Here is a 16,500-nt window from a genome sequence, read left to right on the forward strand (position 1 = left end):
ATAAATAGGAAAAGCTAATGGGTCCCAACTTGATTATTCAATACTATGTGCAAAAGAATTGGCGCCGAAATTTTACGTGCGGAATGTAATTTTCTTACTTTCCGGTCTCAAAGAAACGGGAAATTTGGCACGAGCAGTGATTATGTCATAAATAGGAAAAGCTAATGGGAACAAACTCCATTATTCAATTCTATGCGCAAAAGAATTAGCGTCCAAATTTTACGTACGGAATCTAATTTTTACACTTTCCGGTGTCATAGAAACAGGAAGATTGGCACGAGCATTGATTATGTCATAAATAGGAAAAGCTATTGGGTCCCAACTCCATTATTCAATAATATGCGCAAAAGACTTAGCGTGCAAATTTTACGTACGGAATCTAATTCTCTCACTTCCCGGTGTCATAGAAACTCGAAATTTGGCAGGAGCATTAACTATGTCAGAAATAGAAAAAGCTAATGGGTCCCAACTCGATTATTCAATTCTATGCGCAAAAGAATTAGCGTCCAAATTTTACGTACAAAATCAAATTTTCTCACTTTCCGGTGTCATAGAAAAGTGAAATTTGGCACGAGCATGGATTATGTCATAAATAGGAAAAGTTCATAGGTCCCAACTCCATTATTCAATTCTATGTGCAAAAGAATTGGCGTCCAAATTTTACGTGCGGAATGTAATTTCTTCACTTTCCAGTGTTATAGAAACAGGAAATTTGGCACAAGCATTGATTATGTCATAAATAGGAAAAGTTAATGGGTCCCAACTCCATTATTCAATTCTATGCGCAAAAGAATTAGCGTCCAAATTTTATATGCGGAATGTAATTTTCTCACTTTCCGGTGTCATAGAAACGGGAAATTTGGCACGAGCATTGATTATGTCAAATAGGAAAAGCTAATGGGTCCCAACTCCATTATTCAGTTCTATGCGCAAAAGAATTAGCGTCCAAATTTAACGTACATAATCTAAATGTCTCACTTCCCAATGTCATAGAAACATGAAATTTGGCACAAGCATTGATTGTGTCCTAAGAATGAAAAGTTAATGGGTCCCAACTCGATTATTCAATTCTAAGCGCAAAAGAATTGGCGTCAAAATTTTACGTGCGGAATGTAATTTTCTTACTTTCCGGTCTCAAACAAACAGGAAATTTGGCAGGAGCATTGATTATGTCATAAATAGAAAAAGCTAATGGGTCCCAACTCCATTATTCAATTCTATGCGCAAAAGAATTAGCGTCCAAATTTTACGTGCGGAATGTAATTTTCTCACTTGCCGGTGTCGTAGAAACGGGAAATTTGGCACGAGCATTGATTATGTCATAAATAGGAAAAGCTAATGGGTCCCAACTCCATTATTCAATAATATGCGCAAAAGACTTAGCGTCCAAATTTTACGTACGGAATCTAATTCTCTCACTTCCCGGTGTCATAGAAACTCGAAATTTGGCAGGAGCATTAACTATGTCAGAAATAGAAAAAGCTAATGGGTCCTAACTCGATTATTCAATTCTATGCGCAAAAGAATTAGCGTCAAAATTTTACGTGCGGAATGTAATTATCTCACTTTCCGGTGTCATAGAAACGTGAAATTTGGCACGAGCATTGATTATGTCATAAGTAGGAAAAGCTAATAGGTCCCAACTTCATTATTCAATTCTATGTGCAAAAGAATTAGCGTCAAAATTTTACGTGCGGAATGTAATTTTCTCACTTTCCGGTGTCATAGAAATGGGAAATTTGGCACGAGCATTGATTATGTCATAAATAGGAAAAGTTAATAGGTCCCAATTCCATTATTCAATTCTAGCGCAAAAGAATTGGCGTCGAAATTTTACGTGCGGAATGTAATTTTCTCACTTTCCGGTGTCATAGAAACGTGAAATTTGGCACGAGCATTGATTATGTCATAAGTAGGAAAAGCTAATGCGTCCCAACTCGATTATTCAATTGTAGCGCAAAAGAATTGGCGTCGAAATTTTACGTGCGGAATGTAATTTTTTCACTTTCCGGTGTCATAGAAATGGGAAATTTGGCACGAGCATTGATTATGTCATAAATAGTAAAAGCAAATGGGTCCCAACTCCATTATTCAATTCTATGCGCAAAAGAATCCGCGTCCAAATTTTACCTGCGGAATGTAATTTTCTCACTTTCCGGTGTCATAGAAACGTGAAATTTGGCACGAGCATTGATTATGTCATAAATAGGAAAAGCAAATGGGTCCCAACTCCATTATTCAATTCTATGCGCAAAAGAATCAGCGTCCAAATTTTACCTGCGGAATGTAATTTTCTCACTTTCCGGTGTCATAGAAACGGGAAATTTGGCACGAGCATTATGTCATAAATAGGAAAAGCTAATGGGTCCCAACTCCATTATTCAATACTATGCGCAAAAGAATTAGCGTCCAAATTTTACGTGCGGTATGTAATTTTCTCACTTTCCGGTGTCATAGAAACGGGAAATTTGGCACGAGCATTGATTATGTCATAAATAGGAAAAGCAAATGGGTCCCAACTCCATTATTCAATTCTATGCGCAAAAGAATCAGCGTCCAAATTTTACCTGCGGAATGTAATTTTCTCACTTTCCGGTGTCATAGAAACGGGAAATTTGGCACGAGCATTGATTATGTCATAAATAGGAAAAGCAAATGGGTCCCAACTCCATTATTCAATTCTATGCGCAAAAGAATCAGCGTCCAAATTTTACCTGCGGAATGTAATTTTCTCACTTTCCGGTGTCATAGAAACGGGAAATTTGGCACGAGCATTGATTATGTTCATAAATAGGAAAAGCTAATGGGTCCCAACTCCATTATTCAATACTATGCGCAAAAGAATTAGCGTCCAAATTTTACGTGCGGTATGTAATTTTCTCACTTTCCGGTGTCATAGAAACGGGAAATTTGGCACGAGCATTGATTATGTCATAAATAGGAAAAGCTAATGGGTCCCAACTCCATTATTCAATACTATGCGCAAAAGAATTAGCGTCCAAATTTTACGTACATAATCCAAATCTCTCACTTCCCAATGTCATAGAAACATGAAATTTGGCACAAGCATTGATTGTGTCATAAATATGAAAAGTTAATAGGTCCCAACTTGATTATTCAATTCTAAGCGCAAAAGAATTAGTGTCCAAATTTTATGTACGTAATCTAATTCTCTCACTTCCTGATGTCATTTTATATGAAGGAAACGTTGCATGGTTACCTCCACGTGGTGTTTCCTGGGTAACGCAGAGAACTATGCAAAATGGTGAACATATGTTTTTCCTTAGTATCTCTAAAGTAACCACGACTTCATAAGATTTTCCGTGTGAACACCAGATAAACACCAGTACCAAATTAACTCGGGCGAAGCCGGGTATATCAGCTAGTCTATTTATAAGCAGCACTAGTGTAGAAGTAAAATCATTAGCTCTAATAACGAGATACACCAGTTCTTCAGGCACTATGGATCCTTAATTTGTTTGGGTCTAAGTTATATGTACAGTGCAGAATTCAGGGAAAATGTGTATGCCAGTCATGAATGCATTACAAAATGCTTCAATGCAAGGCAATAAAATGTGATTTTTTTACATGATACAATGGAGCTGTCAGGACCTGGGCCTTTTGCCTATTTTTACCTGTCACTTTGATTGCCTCGTCTTCTATCCCTGCTTGCAAGCCACTGGCCGAGCTTTGTTAATTTTGGGAGGTGGAGAATGTCAAGGAATGAGGATATAGTTGTGGATTGGCGGGTGGGGTGGGGGGAGTTAGACGTTTTAGAATACATTTTTTTGTAAAAGTCATGGAAGACTATGGAATCTAATTAGGTTCCAGATGAAAACATGATTCACCCCATTTCATGCTTTCAAGTTTTGATTTTAAGGTGGTCTTCCCCATTTTGCTGCTGTCCATAATCCACAGAACAGTGAACTACTAGCAAGGCACATGTCACAAGCCTAGCGTTCTATTAGTTCACTGTTCTGTACTTCCTTCCCTCACTTCCCGTGTTGCATTGGTTTGTCTCTAGTCCAATCAGCAGGGAGGCAATATCTGAATTCCAGTCTCTCTGCTTTCCCAAACACATTGTAGGAGAAGGGCATTTAAAGACAGTCTGGCCAAATGATTAGTAAGCCCAAAGTAATGTGCGCACACATGCTATAATAGCAGGAGAGGCAGATAATGTGGAGATTGTTAACAATGTTGGCAAACCCGTCAGCCTGGGGATATAGCCTCTTGCCCGCAGTTTAAAGACACATCCTAGTTACAAAAGCTAGTACTTAACCTGCAGTGGACTGCAGAGGAGCTGCAAGGAAGACCTCAAATGGCAGCCACTTCAGCCTTGATTTACAGTAGTAAAACTTAAAAAGATTATAGAACTATATTACAGGATTGATTGGACACACATCAGCTATTAGATGAGCATAAGGTGCTTGAAAAGTTAGTGCCCTTTTCAGTTGGAGCTCAAGATCCAGAATGCGCTCATGTAAGAGCAGTGTGGCATCTAACAGATTGGTCGTTTCCAGTCCCTCACATTGTTGCTCTAGATCAGCCAGCAATTAGTTTCTAGTTGTATTAAGCTGGGAGGCCACGTGAATTAGTGAGCCCATCATAATTTTTCTGTCCTATCCAGAGTATGTCGGTGAGACTTTACTTATGGCATTAGTCTGGAGGAATAAATGAATATCCAACTCAATCTGTGCTTTTATGGTAGGATCCATAAGGAGTGATCCATTCAACCTCCTTGCAACAGAGGCAAAGACAACAGGGAACCACATTTGAAGACAGAAAACATCACGTATCAACCAAGAGGAGGGCACATGGCCAGGGTATCGGAAGGGAAGTACGGTATTAGTCGTTAATATGAGATCTGCAGTGGGGCGTGGACATTTGTGAACCCACATTTTCCATATTTGTACTGATATTTGACCAATCGCTGCATCAGTTTTCCCACACAACACGAAGATAAAGAGAACCAAATCAAACAACCGAGTCAGAAATATCAGACTTGGTCAGTTACTTAAGGAAAATGATCCAATATCACATGTCTGAGTGGAATATGTATGTGAACCTTCGCTCTCAGTATCCGGTGTGACCCCCTCGTGCAGCAATAATTGTATCTAAACATTTCCAGTACTTGGTGATTATGCTGGTGGGTTTCCTCCCATGAACTGCTTGCATTGGGTCCTCCTCACACAATATTTCTATAGCGTTAAGGTCAGGACTTTGCTTTGGCCATTCCAACCATTATTTTGTAGAACGACTTGTGTGCTTTGGCCGTTGTCTTTCTCATGACTTTCAGCTCACGGACGTATGTCCTGACATGTTCCTTTAGAATTTGATGCTATATTTCAGAATTCATTGTTCCGTCAACGATGGCTAGCAAAACCAGCCCAGACCACGATACAACCGCCATAGTGATTCACAGAAGGAGGCTTTTACGCTGTAATGCAAGGTGTTTCTTTCTCCAAACATAAAGCTTCTCCTTTAAGCTAAAAGCTCTATTTAGGTCCAATTAGTTCACAAAACATTACTCCAGCAGCCTTCTGGTTTACACCGGTGATCTGCAGCACATTGCAGATGCGCAGCCATGTTCTTTTGGAGAGCAGTGGCTTTCGCCTGGCACACCATTGTTCTTCAGTGAGAAAAGACAAAGGACAAATATGACATGTAAAATCAGCACCAAAGATTGAGGGAGGACTCATCTGGTGTGGCGGCTCGCCCGGGGAGGGGGAAGATGCTGCACCTGTATTCCTGGTAGGCCAGAAATTGTGCTGCACTTCTTATGCCCAAAGAGCATCCATAGAACAGGAGAGCATCGGAGAAAATCGAAAATCCAATGATGGAATTTCAGAAAAATAGAAAATAGTGTTCTAGAACATCTTAGCAGGGGTTTTTTTTTTGTTCATATTCTCTGAATAAAGTTTTACCTTCAAAAACAGGCTCTTTTTCTGCAATCCATCTCCGTGGCACGTGTTCTCGTTTACATAAGTGCGTGCATCAGCTGGGCAGTGGGCCACAAGCATAGCGGTTGATGGCGCCCAGTTCCCCCTTCTGCTGTCTGCTTTGCAGCGCCTTCCCTTGCCTCACCTGACGGTGGAACGCACATGCAGGTGCCTTTTGGAGTGCAAGTGCTCGTGGCTTTCCTGGTGACCCACCTCCCTTTATTGGATGTCCTGTTTGTTCCTACTAAACCTATCCACTTCTAATAACTCGGTTTTCGCCATTTGATGTACCATCAGAGGGGGGTTCTTTTCCATCATCAGACCCCACTTTCCTCTGCAAGTACTTTTTCATCATTACCTTGCACTATCTTATGAGCGTGGGTCTTCTTTACGCATTACACTATTGTTCTTCAGTGTTCTCCTGATGGTGGACTCCTCATCAACAGCCGGTAGTGTGAGAAAGGCTTTAGTTGCTTAGAGGTTACGTTCCTTTGTGACCTTGTGACTATTATTCACCTTGCTCGTGGTGTGATCTTTGAGGGTCGACCACCACTGGGGAGGGGGATTATGGTCTTGCATTTCCTCCACTTGTATACAATCTGTCTGACTGTGAATTAGTGGAATCCACACTCGTCAGAAATGGTTTTGTAACCTTTCCAGCCTGATGAACATCAATGTGTTGTGAAGATCAGACTGATAGATCTCTGTTTAACTAAAACAGGTCGCCCACTCGCACTTAGTCATCCCATTGATTTTAGACAGCTGAATCCAATTTCACCTTCAAATTATCTGCTAATCCTAAAGGTTCACATACTTTTGCTAGTCACACGTGATATTGAATAATTTTCCTCAAATGAACCTGTAATATTTTTGACTCCTTTCTTTTATTAAATTCTCTTTATCTACTTTTGGACTTGTGTGAATTGTTGTAGTTTTAGGTCAAATATAAGTAGAAATGTAGAATATTCTGAAGGGTTCACAAACTTAAGCACCATTTTATCTGTTAGTTAAGTGTGCTCTACTGGGGAGGAATAAGTAAGTCCCCAGGTGGTTCCACGGGATTCCCTCCAGGGCCTGAAATCTAGTTGTAAAAGCTTTCAGCAATCTCTGGACAATAGATCTGTTCTGTGGTTGGCGGTGCTATCTAGGTCAAGTGAAATAGACCAGTTGAAGTCTGCACCAGAGGAGGATCTAAAGACAACCTCTCCAGTTGGGTCAGTGAAGAGGAAAGAAGAAAGTGGCCGTATTGGTGGCAAGTTGGCGCTATACAAATAAAGATTATTATTATTATTATTATAAGTAGCTATTGATGAGACTTAATGGTGTTCAACAGCAGACACCTTTCTTGACAATATCCGTAACTGATGGAGAGCTGAAATGTGAAACAAAAAAAATAAAAAAAAGTGAATGAGATGCAATATAGAAACGTGTGCAGTCATGGTGAGTATATTCGGGATGGGATGTAGAAGAGAAAGGGGTTTCTATATTAGGTTGGTCTTTAGTGTAATCTATGGGGCATCCTTCTCTTAGTTGGGGTGCCAAGTCCCTGTACAGCACATTATGTGAAAGAATGCTACACATGGTAAGAGTATACGGGACAAGCCGATTCTAAGTTTAGGTAACGTAGGTGGAATCTTGTCCGAGTAGGACCAGCATTAGTAATGAAGTAATCAATGATATGATTCCAAAATATGCCATGGCACAACCAACAGCTACAAAGCGTGAACCAACAATGAGTGTCACAATTCAACAAATAGGATTAGGTAATCTAGAAGATGGGTGGCAAGGTAGGGCCTCATTAAAGGGGTTGTGTGCTTTCAAATTAAACATTTTTACTGACAGGGCATGAATTAAGATTAAAAAAATATATAATACATACACACTTGTCTTTGCCCCCCTCGGGCACCACTAACTGGCTCTGCTGTTCCATTCTTGCCACCGCAATCAGGTGAAAGCTGCAGTATTACCTTCCATATGCCTGGTATCAGCACTCACATCGTCGCACCCAGGATCAATGCAACTGCAGAAGGAGGAAGCCTGCTCTGTCACTCACTGGACCCTCCATGATGCAATTGTGAGGTTCAGATGGGTTGCTATGGTACCTAGAGGCCTAGCAACGGTCTCCAGGTCAGCCATATACAGAAGGCTAGGTCTAGGAGGCTTTTAAAACACATGCTAATAAAGCACTGCTTTGTAGTCTATCAGTGCATTTAAGCGGATGACATTCAAGTCCCACAATCGGACAAAGTTAAAGAGTGGAAAAAAAATTAAAATTGTAAAAACTATAATAAAAATCAACTCAAAACACATCTACTTTGCCCTTTATTTAAAAAAGAAACATGCAGAAAAAACACCTGATATTGCCACGTTTCTAACAGCCCCAATAAAAAAGTTAGCACATTATTAAACAGTACTGTGAACGCTGCAAAAAATATAAACACACGGACTAAATTGCTAATAGTATACATAGTAAAACTAATCAAATAGTTGTACAAGCCAAAACACGATACCATTAAAAACTACAGCTTGTACCGCAAAGAAGTCCGCACAGAAAAACAAGAATGTTATGGTTCTTTAAATGCGGCAAATACCAAAAATATATGTAGTTGTTTTTTTTTATTGTTACTAGACTGCAAAATAAGTAAAACTCTGTATGCACCCGAATCACGCAGAGAACAACAGCGTATTACTTATACTGCATGCTGTAAAGACAAAACCCAAGAACTAAGGGCGACATGGGAAAACACAAACTGTAAAATTGATTGCTCATTAGAACCTAAAACGGACTGGTCATTATGGGTTATGGAATGTGGTTTCCAAGATGGGGTCACCTATAGGGGAGTTTGTCTTGACAATTCCCTCCTTTTTGGCCCAGCTGTGTGCCCAGGAGGAAGATTAATGCCACATTGGGGGTATTTCCTAACAAAGAAGAACCAGTGCAATAAGATGCGGGGTGCTTCTCCACAGCTTCTTTTGGTCTGTACAAACACACGCACGAAATGTGACATTTTTGTGAAAAAAGTAGAGAAAATTTTAATTTTTCACACTAGTTGATCTGGAGGTTAGTGAATATTTCAGGGGAGATCTCTGCCGGAGTATTGCTGCACCTCTAGACACGGTCTACTCTACACCATCAGTTGGATGGCTAAGTTCATGTTAATATTTTACACTAATATTGTGACGCACATTTTTGCATTTCACGACACAATTAAGTCATGCCCCTCGTCAAAGGAGCCAATAAAAAAAGCCCTCGTTTCAGGCACATAACTTTAGTGCACCACATGTACACCAGTATTTTGGGGAGACAGTATTTTATCTAATTTAGCTCATCCCTTCATTGTAGGCTTGGGCAAAATTAGTGAAAAGTCATATACATGCGCATGTAATCAATATGGGTGTTTTAACCCATTGTGGTTGAATCGGTTTTTGTGCCACAATCTTGCACCAAAATGTTACAAAAACATGATTCAACTACAACCGGAGGGCTTATTTTGTTCAGCCTATAAGTCAACTAGAAAGCCCTTCCCAGAGTAGACGTCTTAAACTAAAGCATAAGCCTTTATTATGTCTATAAAACCAGGGCTGGACAGACATACGACTCCCACAAGAGCCCCGGTAGGAGAGTTAGGATCCGTGGGTAATAAGGGCATCGGAAGACTCCAACGAGGGTCCCTCCAGAAATCTATCAGATCAAGTATCTGAGTCTTGGTCTCAGACTCGGTACAATATACTAATCTTTGCCTCTGTTTGACGCGGTTGTTAATTCACAGCTCACTAACTTTATAAAGCCCATCTCATATCTGTGATGAAGATCTGAGGGTCTGTGTACTAACCAAGACTCAGATACTTGATCTGATAGATTTCTGGGAGGGACCCTTGTTGGAGTCTTCTGATGCCCTTATTACCCACGGATCCTAACTCTCCTACCGGGGCTCTTGTGGGAGTTGTGTGTCCGTCCAGCCCTGGTTTTATAGAAATGATTAAAGGCTTATGCTTTAGTTTAAGACGTCTACTCTGGGAAGGGCTTTTTATTCAAAACTGTGTGTATAATACAAACCATGATATATTTCATTCAGTCAGCCATGCACACACAACGTACCTTGTAAACTCTTCATGTAGATTGTTTGGTTCTGAGGAGTAATACTTAATTCGAAAATGCAAAGTATATGGAGGACCGACTGTTTAAAAAAAAAAAAAAGTGTTAGGGGGTGAGAGATTAATATGGCACCAAAAAAAAGACAAACCGGAAGGCATGTAGCTTCTAACTGGTAGAGATCTGCAACACTCAGATGGGACAGAGGCAATGCTCAGCCATTCATTGAATTCAATGAATGGCTGAGCGCTGCCTCTGATTGGTCACAGCGCTTATCCAATCAGAGGCAGCATTTTCTGGAGGAGGGGATTTGCAATCCCCGGCCACCAGAACACAGGACACCACTGCCGGTGACGTAAAGAGTTGTTCAGCGCTTCTAGGAGAGTAACTTTTTTTTCTTCTCTTTCTATAGCTAGGGATGATTTTCAGGGAAGGGCTTACAATTAAAGCCCTTTTCTGAAAATCCCTGCAGGGGTTGCTGTCATCCCATTGCTTTCAATGGCGCTGCAGAAGCCCCGGCCCCATTGAAGGCAATGGGAGAAGGTCGTGCTCCTCTGCTACAGCTGTGACAGGGGAATTCTTCATTCCCACAGGGAGTCCCCTTGTCACTGAACACTGACAGTGCTCTCACAGTGTTGAGCGGACTCCACACGGAGATGAAGAAATCCTCTGCCATAGCTGTCACAGCTGTGGCAGAGGAGCGCGATCTTCTTCCTATGTTTTTAGTGGGGCTAGCGAATACAAGGTGAAACATCCAGGTGTTTCACATCCAAAGAATCCCCTGCTGTAGCTGTCACAGCCACAGCAAGGGATAGCAGGCAGCGCATTTTATGTGCGAATTTTGCAATCGTCTGACAGCACAAGTGCAAATTTACAACACGCCTGGCGCTTCGGTCACGCAAATTTTTTTACACATGCGTTTTTTTTCACACACCTAAATGTGTTCAAAAATGCTTATCTGACCGACATCTTGGGTAGTAAAAATAGACCGATAGAATTTATGCATATTTATAAAAAGCGCCAAAATAGGTTTATCACAGCCATCCATGTCAGCAGGGACCAATCACTTTGGTCCCTGCATGTTACTAAGCCAAATGCCACTTTGGCTTCTACTGTGCATGCGCCGCCATTTTGTTCGGCGCATGCGCAGTAGAGGGTGATGCCCTATGCTTTTGGGGGGCTTTTGGGGACCTTAGGGGAGCATTTTCATCTCCCCTCATGGATCGGATCCATGAGGGGAGATGAAACTACAACTTTTTTTTTACTTTTTTGTGATTGCCGGTATCCATTGGATACCGGCGATCACGTGCCCGGGGACCGCACTCCGAGGTCCCCGGTGACATCTCCTGTCTCCCGACTACTGAAGGTAGCCGGGAGACAGGGGATTTTAAATTTCCCGGCACCTCGGCGCTTCTGCGCATGCACCAATATTTTCCCCTTGGCGCGCATGCGCAGAAGCCCATGGCGGCTCCAGATCGCCGGGGACATCGTGGAGGATGAAGGTGAGTATTTTCAGCTGCCCTCCATGAGGGCAGCTGAAACACTTTTTTAAAACTTTTTTATTTACACTTTTTCGTGATCGCCGGTATCCGTGGATACCGGCGATCACGGGCCCGGGGGCCGCTCACCGCGGTCCCCAGTGGCATCTCCTGTCTCCTGGCTACCTTCAGTAGCCAGGAGACAGGAGATTCTAAATTTCCCGGGCCGCCAGGCCTTCTGCGCATGCGGCTGACGTAATGCAGCCTGGCGCGCATGCGCAGAAGACCGGCTTCGGGGGCCCGGAGCATCGGAAGAGCGGGGAGCAGTGCGGCGGACTCGGGTGAGTAACTTCACCTGCCCTGATGGATCCGATCCATCAAGGCAGCTGAATATCTAACTTTTTTTTGCACTTTTTGCAACTTTTATGCGATCGGCGGGGGTGTGGATGACGGCTCCATGCTGTTGGCTACCTGCGGGCACTGACAGCATGGAGCTGTCACGTCCAGAGCCTGAGGGGCTTTATTCTCTGCAGGACACGTTTTTACGTCCTCAGAGAATAAAGCCCACTTTAGGAGGACGTAAAAACACTATGGGCTGGTCACTAAGGGGTTAATGCAATTTAGAGGAGAGAAAATAAAATTTCATATTTTTGCAAATACGTCATTTTAAAGGCAGTTTTTTCCATAGTGCACATGAAAACGAGGATTTACACCCCAAAATGGATGCCCCTGTTTGTCCTGTGTTTAGAAATATACCCATGGTGGCCCCAAACTTCTGTCTGGATGCACAACGGGGCCCAAAATGAAAGGAGCAGCCGGTGGCCTTCAGGACAGACATTTTGCTTGAAGGTGATTTAGGCCCCATTGTCCACTTGTAGAGCCCTTGAGCGGCCAAAATGATGGAGAACCCCCACAAATGACCCCACTGTGTAAATTAGACCCCTTAACAAATTAATCTAGGGGTGTACGGCGTATTTTGACCCCACAGTTTCTAAATGAATCTAAGCAAAGCAGTAGGAAATTTTTTTAAATTTTTTTAGCAATTGTGTCATTTTAAAAACAGTTTTTTTATACAGCACACATAAGAATAAAGACTTACACCCCAAAATAGATCCCCCTGTTTGTCCTATGTTCAGAAACATACCCATTGTGGCCCTAATCTGCTTACAGGACACATGGCTCGGCCTATAATATAGGGAACACGCATTGGATTTTAGGGCACGACTGAATGAATTCCAGGCCCCATTGTTCACTTGTGCAAAAAAAAAAAAAAAAAAGGACTTCCTAAAAATAACTCCCACTCCCCCTTTTTTTTGGCGTTCCCTAAATCTTAGATAAGAGTAATAATGTAAACTGTGTGCCATGTATTTTTTGACCTCAGCGGCAGGGATGGGGTGTAAAGTGGCGCTCTGTGAGGCTTTGTAATCTTGCTGAGGTGCGGCGGTCTCACACAGAAGGCGCTCAGCAAGTTGCTCCTGGAACTGCAGGAAGGCGAGCGTTCCCGGGGCTTCTTGTAAAATACGTATTACAGGTACGGTCTGAATACGGCTCACACGGCCGGATGTGGAATCCGCTTGGAGGCTGGCAGCAGATCCCAGCTATGAACCTGGCCTTGGCGCTGCGTAAAACCACGTAATGTACTGCACATAACTGCGTGCTCACACATGCGGTAATGTGCAGTACACCATTTTTTGTTTGTATTACCCCCGCCGTTGCTTAGTGATGACACGGGTACCCACAGCCCTACACAAGGTAGTTAAGTATGGGCTGCGGGTATATCCACTGTAAAATAGAACCTGCTGCGTTCTGTTTTGTATGAGGGAATTCTGTAATTCCGACCCGCTAATGTGAGCAGAATTGTGTCATCTAATGCATGTGATTGATTTGCATATTGCCACGGATCAGACGCATGCGGAATTCGTAATTACTATCCGCTCGTGTGAGACTGGCCTAAGGTAGATGGCTACCTTTTTATCATGTGACCAGGGACCACTCAACGAGGCCATCGCTCACTGCTCCAGGCTCTTGGTGACTGTTAGTAGCCGGGAGCAAGGAGATTTTACCTTTCCGGAGCCCACCCATGCTTCTGCGAATGCGTTTGGCAGTTTGTCGACAGGCGCATGTGCAGAACCCAAGTAAGGTCCGTGGAGGAGGATCACGTCGGGGTTCAAATACAGAGGCCTCTGGTAACAAGTTTCATCTCCTCTCACCGATCGCATCAGTGAGGGGAGATGAAACTTCAACTTTTTTGGGTGATCGCCGTTATCCATTGGATAACGGCGATCACGTAACCAGGAACCGCTCACCGCAGCCCCCTGTAACATCTCCAGGCTCTCAGCAATTTTCATAGCCAAGAGCAGAGAGATTTTACATTTGCTGGGCAATCCTCAACTTTTGTGCATGCACCTTCTATTCTGCTGACAGGCGTATGCACAGAAGCCATGGTAAGGTCCGCGGATAAAGATCCCATCGGAGGACAAATCCGGGGACCTTAGGTATGTAATTTCATCTCCCCTCACGGATACGATCTGTAAGGGGAGATTAAACTAACTTTTTAAACTTATTCTAACTTTTTTTTTAGCTTTACATGATCACTGTTATCCGATGGATCTCCCTGCACTCGGCTATCTCTGACAGACTGGCACAAGGAGAAGCTCATGGCAGGTCCAGAGTGCCGGGGGACATCATGAAGGATGGGATAAGTATTTTCAGCTGCCCCTATGAATCCATGAGGGCAGCTGAAGCTTTAACTTTTTTTAAACTTTTTTTTAGCTTTTTCATGATCGCCAATATCCAATGGCTACCAGCAATCACAGGCTCGTGGACTGGTAACTGCGGTCCCCGATGACATCCCCTGCCCCCAAGCTACCTTCAAGGAGCCGGGAGCAGGAGAGATTTCAAATCTCCCGGGTCTCCTGGCTTTAGTGCAAGTGCAAGCGCATGACGTAATGACGTCTGGCGTGCGTGCGCAGAAGAAAGTCGTCTGGTCCCGGAGGAGCAGAATACCGCGAGACATCACCGTTGGACAGGGGGTGGGTATGCTCAGCTGCCCCCATGGATCCGATCCACGAGGGTAGCTGAATCTTTAGCTTTTTTCACTTTTAATTGACTTTATTGCGATCGCATTGCCAGAAAGGGGGGCTTCCCGCGGCCCCCCATGACAGCTCTGGGTTGTCGGATACCTCAGTCAGCATGGAGCCGTCACGTCCTCAGTCTATGTGGCTTTAATCCTCAGGGGATGCATGTTTTAACATCCATGAGGTTTAAAGCCCACTTAGCTAGGATGTAAAAAAGCAATGGGGCCGTCACTAAGGGGTTAAACAGACCTAATAAAAGGGGAGGAGGTGTTGTGTTGTATGTTAGGAAAACATTCATCTCCACCGAGATTCAAGCTTCAGAGCTGGGAGTTCTGTAGAAACTGTTTGGGTAAGAATACAAGGAGAGAACAACAGAAAGGACACCATTGTAGGCATTTACTATAGGCCGCCTGGACAAGCAGAAGACATTGATGAACTCTTTATACATCAGATAGCCAAGCTCTAAAAGAAGCCCAACATAGTGATCATGGGAGATTTTACCCATCCAGACATTTGTTGGGAATCTCTCAGGTAGAAGTAATGGATCCAACAGATTCTTATCCGCTCTTGGTGACAACTTTATCTTCCAGAAGGTAGAAGAGAAAACAAGGGGATCTGCTATCTTGGACCTAATTCTTACCAACAGGGAGGGAATGGATGAGGAAGTAAGGGTGGCTGGGACCTTAGGAGGCAGTGAACATGATCTCCTTGGATGTTGGATAACAAGGGGAGGAAGAACTGAGAAGACTCAGACCTCAAGGTTGGATTTCAGAAAGGCAGATTTTACTGAACTCAGAAAGAGGAAGAATCCAATGGCTGGATGTTCTGAAGGACAGAAATGTCCAAGAAGGTTGGGAAATATTGTGAAATGAGATTCTCAAAGCACAATCGTTACCAATCCCTAAAAGAAGGAAGAATGGGAAGCATTTAAAGAGACCAGGATGGATGAACACAGAACTTGTACACATGTTAAGGTCTCATGCCCACGGCCAGCAGAATATCACAGCGGAGTCCGCCATGGCACCCCCAAAAACCCCCATACTTACCACTCAGGATCCGCCGTATGTGTCCCACATGGAGGGCCTGCGCACATGAGCAGTACAATGCATGACATGCTGGCAGAGTCAGTACTTCCAAAGAAAGTAGGAGCAGCAGACTGATGCAAAAGTAGAAATTCAGATCCTCAGAGCAATGAGGATGCCTTTTTATTAGATTCCACTGAGAAACATAGACAACGTTTTAGCTGGACACCCAGCCTTTTTCAAGCCACACTGAAAGTGTGTGCTGCTCCTCACATACAGTTTTTGGACATTTGCCGGACCAATAGTAGTGGGCACCACAACTGAAGCGGTTATCTACTTCTATTTTCTACTATGGATCCTGTTTTGGGTGCAGCAGGACTTTCCACTACGTTCACATATACAGATGAGGAGGCGGCACAGATTCTTATGGGGGCGAATGTGGATGGCTCATTTTTAAGTTCCCCCAATATTAAAGCATTACAGAGGAAATGGGAAGCTGCTAAAAACATTCTGTGTCAAGCTGTCTACACCTGGCGACTCTTTAAGAGTATTGTACAGTCAAAAGGATACAAAGGGGTCTTGGGTCTCATCTGAGACCAACTTTTATGACAAATGATGATGATGCTTGTGCCAAATTTACTAGCATTTCTAATAAATACTCGTTTGATGTCATGCTATGGAACATGGAATTTTTGCAGAATGACATCAGAAAAGCTAATACTGACGTGGACTCTTTGGAACAGGGACTGAGATGTTTGTTGACTGCTGAAGATTTTTCCACCTTTATGCAAAAAATGGATGGGGTGCTTAATATTTTCCAAGTCATCCTTGAATTTATTGAACGGGCCAAATGGAGCAGAGATGCGGATGACTACACTTCCGGATATGAAT

General features: G+C 43.0%; 1 protein-coding gene across 1 annotated transcript in view; it reads right to left on the reverse strand.

The window, feature by feature from the left end:
* EPB41L4B (erythrocyte membrane protein band 4.1 like 4B) overlaps positions 1 to 16,500 on the reverse strand; it is a 222,769-nt gene that overhangs the window by 99,056 nt on the left and 107,213 nt on the right. The window contains exon 4 of the mRNA XM_066588660.1: positions 10,039 to 10,117. Within this exon, the coding sequence (XP_066444757.1) occupies positions 10,039 to 10,117 (79 nt within the window). The remainder of the gene's footprint in view (positions 1 to 10,038; positions 10,118 to 16,500) is intronic.

Source organism: Eleutherodactylus coqui, unplaced genomic scaffold, assembly GCF_035609145.1.
Source record: "Eleutherodactylus coqui strain aEleCoq1 unplaced genomic scaffold, aEleCoq1.hap1 HAP1_SCAFFOLD_71, whole genome shotgun sequence".
Classification (NCBI taxonomy): Eukaryota; Metazoa; Chordata; class Amphibia; order Anura; family Eleutherodactylidae; genus Eleutherodactylus; species Eleutherodactylus coqui.